Here is a 4,783-nt window from a genome sequence, read left to right on the forward strand (position 1 = left end):
TGGTAATGAAACACAATGTACCGTAGCAAAGAGATAGTCGATAATTGTATTTGGTTTAATCATTGAGGCGTCACCCGACATAGGCCCAATTTCACCAGTATTAGGCCTAAATATTTTGTTATTAATTGTTTCTTCTAGTGTTGTTTTAGATAATTATACGGTACTTTCAACGACTTCCTCAATCGTGTATGGATCGCAGCTGCAGTGCATGAGCCTATGTATGGAACGAGAAAGAAAAAAGGCTACAAGAGAAAAACCACACCGGCGCTGATTCACATGAAAAAAGGACAAAAAGAACACAACAAAATAGAGAAACACGGCGAAAGGAGGTACATATAGGATATGTAACGGCTGTATGAGATTCACTCGGGATACTGGATTAACAATAGCGGAGCGCTGCTGAGCGTGTGTGTATGAATAGTGGTGAAGGATTCGACAGTGGTCCCAGACCAGCTGAGCAAATAATACAAGACATACTCTAAACAATTCACGAAAAACTCACGTTGTTTCCTTTTCTCTAAATTGTAAATTTATTACTACAATAGTTTGTTTTGTTTTGCAATATAAAGTGTATCATTAAGGCATTATGCCTATACATATATCAACTATAGAAAGAATCAGGATTCTGTTCGATCCGAGATTGTTGTTATTTTTAATTTATTAGATTTTTTTTCGTTCTCCTCTTAAACATTACACCAACTATTTTGTTTATTTGCTTAAACATTAAACAAGTAAACAAGTGTTCTTCGAATAATTGTCAAAAGACGGTATTTAAAATTCAGTTAAAATTAAATATCGAACCGGCAATAGAAAGACGTATGGATATGAATCACCCGTAAGTTTACACTTACTTTTTGAAAAAAATGAAGAAATTAATATAGACGTTTTGATACAAAATTTACAATATATACAAAATTAATATTGGCAATAAATAATGATAAATCAATATCTAAACCTTTGTTTTGTGAATAAATTACGAGACACTTCAAGGTGAAAAACTATAGTTTTGCTTTGTTGTACAGCCGTCAAATTTAAATACCATACGAGATGTTAAATACTTATCAAGTTGGAGAATACTTATGGTGGCGAGCAACAACATACCCTGACGTTTACAAAAAATTAGATAGGCCTATTTGTTCTTTACATCACGTTGTTTACCCTTCAAATAATTGCGCTTTGAGCTAGGCTATCTCGTGCTTGAACGCAGCACCGAGACAGTACGGCTATGATGAGTATAGGGTCCGCGGTAATCAGCAAGGTAAACAAACCACTGACGAGTACAAAGGCCTAGGGATTGATGAATTGATTTGAAGTTTATTTGGTACTCTAAAACACAAGAACAACAATTCAGAAAAAAATTGCATAAATATAAAGTAAAAAAAATATTGATAAGAAGTTCAGATATATAAAAACCCACAATAAACCAAGCGAATGCTGAATCAATTTAATATAGGATCCAAAATTATTGCAAAAAAATTTAAATAAGGAACAGATTTGCCTTATTAACTACAAGGAAAATACCCAAAATCTATAAAAGTTCAAAATTTTAGAAAGTTAACAATTTGGCCTGTATAATGTGGTGTCAATGGCTGTGGATAATTTATAGATTCTATACACCTCCCCCCACCCCATCTGACTATGGGATAGTTTTGTTTTTGTTGTGCTTAGTTATAACGATAGAAACCGAGGTGGGAGTGGTTTAAGCACACCGAACGATAAAAGCACACAAAAGAATTGGCACTCGAGAGTCGAGCAACTCGAGCGTTTGTCTAGCACCACTTAAGTTAAATAGTTTTAGATAATAATATATTAGTTTTACAACTGCAGAACGTGTTCTGCTAGGACACATTATTCTGTTTATTTGAAGAACAGCAGACAATAAATGAATTAGACTCTGTTCCTCACATTATCTTTCAAACGTAGGCCTACATAAACTATAATATTTTAGGCATGATCCACATACCGTTGAATAAAAGGTCGATATAATTGTGTGAAGGTCCACAATAGAGAGCCAAACCTCTGTTGACTTCCTTTACATAATAGCCCGGGTTTAGTGAATACCATATTTGCATTGTACTCGTGAATATGGTTTCTGAGACTCTTATTGTTATTCACACAAACACAAGATTTTGTCATCTTTCTTTTAAAAATGTTCTTTTTTTTCACTTGAGAATAATTTTCAAATAGTTATTAGATTTACACATTTCAGAACTATACATTCCCAAGTTTAATGATTTTTGGGGGGTTTTTTCAAGTAAAACCATGACAATGACAAAATCATTTGTTGTCCTGAGATTAGTCCGCAGTTGAAAAATTGATAGATAAGGCTCACCTAATGTGGCATCGACGGGTGGGGTGGCGTAGGGGGTAACGTCATCGGGAGCGGTGACTGGTGGTGCATATGTACACTCGGAGAAACTTTAGTACGGACGGCAACAGAACATGGGCTTGTGTTTGAGATGTTAGTATGAAGCTGAGTAATCCCAGATGTCACCTGCATACCTTGTTGTCCTGGCGGTGGAGGTGAATTCTCCATCATATCTGATTGTTCCATTGCGCCATGTGGCATCAATAAGGGTGTCATTCGCTTCTCCTTTTGACGACGATTACAAAACCAAACTCGGACAACTTCTTTTTCAAGTCCCAAGCCTTCCGCTAATGTACCAATCTCTTGGGCCGACGGCTTAGATTGCTTTAAAAATGAGTTCTCCAAAGCTCCTTTTATCGTTACCTCAATACTGGTGCGCTTTTTTCGCTTGCGTCCCTGTGCGGCAATTTTATCCATTGCTGTTGGGCAACCTGTCGTTGAATCAGCTTCTTCCAACCACTTTGCAAGCAGTGGCTTCAATTTGCACATGTTCTTAAAACTTAACTGTAGGGCTTCAAATCTACAAATAGTTGTCTGACTAAAAACGTTACCATACAAAGTTCCAAGAGCAAGCCCAACATCGGCCTGTGTGAATCCTAATTTGATTCGTCGTTGCTTGAACATTTTGGCAAACTGTTCGAGATCGTCTGACGTAGGGGCCTCCTCTTCGATCGGTTCATGCTGGTCGCTGTTAGGAGGTGAATTGCACTGGGCCAGTTGCTGGGTCGGACTTAGCATCCCATTCATAGGTCCGTACGGGTGATGAAGATGCGATAAAGTATTACTCGTTAACATCGGAGGCATACTCATTGATGACATATGAGACGAAGTCGGCGTGTGAGAGTTCCAGTGGTGCTGATGAGCCGGTCGAGGCCCACCATTTTGCATATCATCTCTCTGTGATAAAATAGGTTTCATATCTGTTGGGGTGAGTAGTGCCGGTGGCATAGCTTGTCCCCATCCTCCATCGTTATGCGAAGATGACAGGCCTACCCACTGCGCCGTTGGATGATGCGAAAGTTGTAGGCCATTTCCCATCATAGGGTAATGTTGTTGTTGTAAAAAGTCCGCATTTGTAAGCTTTTGATGGTGATGGTACAGCGTTGGCCCTGTACTTGTCTGCATTGTGTCAGTCGTATAAACAGTTCTATCTACGTGTGTCACTTCTCCAACACTGGTAACATTATAAGGATTCACCGAACTTTTACTAGACATCATTCGGTTAAGCTACGGTCCATAAGCGAACAATTCTCGATCCCACTCGGCGCACACTGTCATTTTCGCTACACAAAACACACGATCTGAGCATCTGCATTCGAGCAGAGGGCAAGAATAGGTCGCTGATTGGACCGCTGATGCCCAAGCTTTACGCATCCGTAGGTATGACTGACGTGAATCACAGCCTTGAATTCGCTGATTGGTTAACGGAAATAATACGCAACTTCGTCATCAAAATAGGACCGCCCTGTTTTCAGTGAAAAGTGTTCAGTTTTTTACTACCATAGATTTTGATCGCTCCTTTATCAACCTCCTTGGACGAAGCCAACAAGTCGGAGTGTCGATATTTTACAGTGTAACATCGAGGTGGTAGTACTATTTGTCGATCTGGTCTTATGAGTGAGATTTCAGTCAAAAAAGAATGTTTAGATTAAACATAGAAAAGGTCAGAAATTAAAAAATAAATTTATTAAGACGACTTTATTTATAATTCACCTCAGAAAAATACATTATTAATAAACATAAACACAACATTTAAATTTTATTAAATGAAAGTCGATATTAGAAATATACTTTCATGGCAGTTGTTTAAAACAATATAAAAAGTGTATATTATTTTTATTTAATTTCCCATTTAAAAGCCTACGATTAAAAGAATATAATACATACATAGCATAAGCCTATCATACTTTATATATGAAAATAAATAAATAAATAAAGATATATTTATATATTTTAGATATTGTATCTGTGGGTATAAAATTCCGAAATAAAAAGTGAATAAATTTTTCGGATCCGAACATACGTGTCCTACCATATAAATCCCTAGTGTATATATATATATTTATACCTGTCTCTTATACACATCTAGATGTGTATAAGAGACAGGATTACATTATTAGCATGGAAACTACAAAGAAGATTCATATCAAGTTGCATTTATTATTAATGATCAGAACTACAAAAAACTACCGAAACTAACAATGGGGTGGGGTAACAGCGACGTATAGTGCTCCATGCGAATGCAGAGTGCAGTACTAATAGAAGGTTATCAAGTGTGAATTTACTCTACACCTGTTTCATGCAGTAGCAATCTTCAGGATTGAGTGAATAAGAAGATAATTGAGGTATATATGAGGTTCCTGCTTAAGAATATGTTACACAATTAGCATATACACCTGGCTGAATCTGAAACAG

General features: G+C 37.0%; 1 protein-coding gene across 1 annotated transcript; it reads right to left on the reverse strand.

Annotated features, from left to right (window-relative positions):
* Window positions 1-506: 506 nt before the first annotated feature.
* Window positions 507-3,654, reverse strand: LOC117100031 (POU domain, class 3, transcription factor 4-like). Its single transcript, XM_033239612.1, has one exon. It carries the CDS (start codon window positions 3,584-3,586, stop codon window positions 2,333-2,335), a length of 1,254 nt encoding a protein of 417 aa, XP_033095503.1. The 5' UTR covers window positions 3,587-3,654; the 3' UTR covers window positions 507-2,332.
* Window positions 3,655-4,783: the final 1,129 nt, after the last annotated feature.

The sequence above is a fragment of the Anneissia japonica genome, unplaced genomic scaffold (assembly GCF_011630105.1).
Source record: "Anneissia japonica isolate Jap-2015-1 unplaced genomic scaffold, ASM1163010v1 scaffold483_len1788099_cov177, whole genome shotgun sequence".
NCBI lineage: Eukaryota > Metazoa > Echinodermata > Crinoidea > Comatulida > Comatulidae > Anneissia > Anneissia japonica.

Bases quoted from the DNA above. Each gene is read 5' to 3' on its own strand.
- LOC117100031 (XM_033239612.1), bottom strand. From the start codon at position 3,586: ATGATGTCTAGTAAAAGTTCGGTGAATCCTTATAATGTTACCAGTGTT.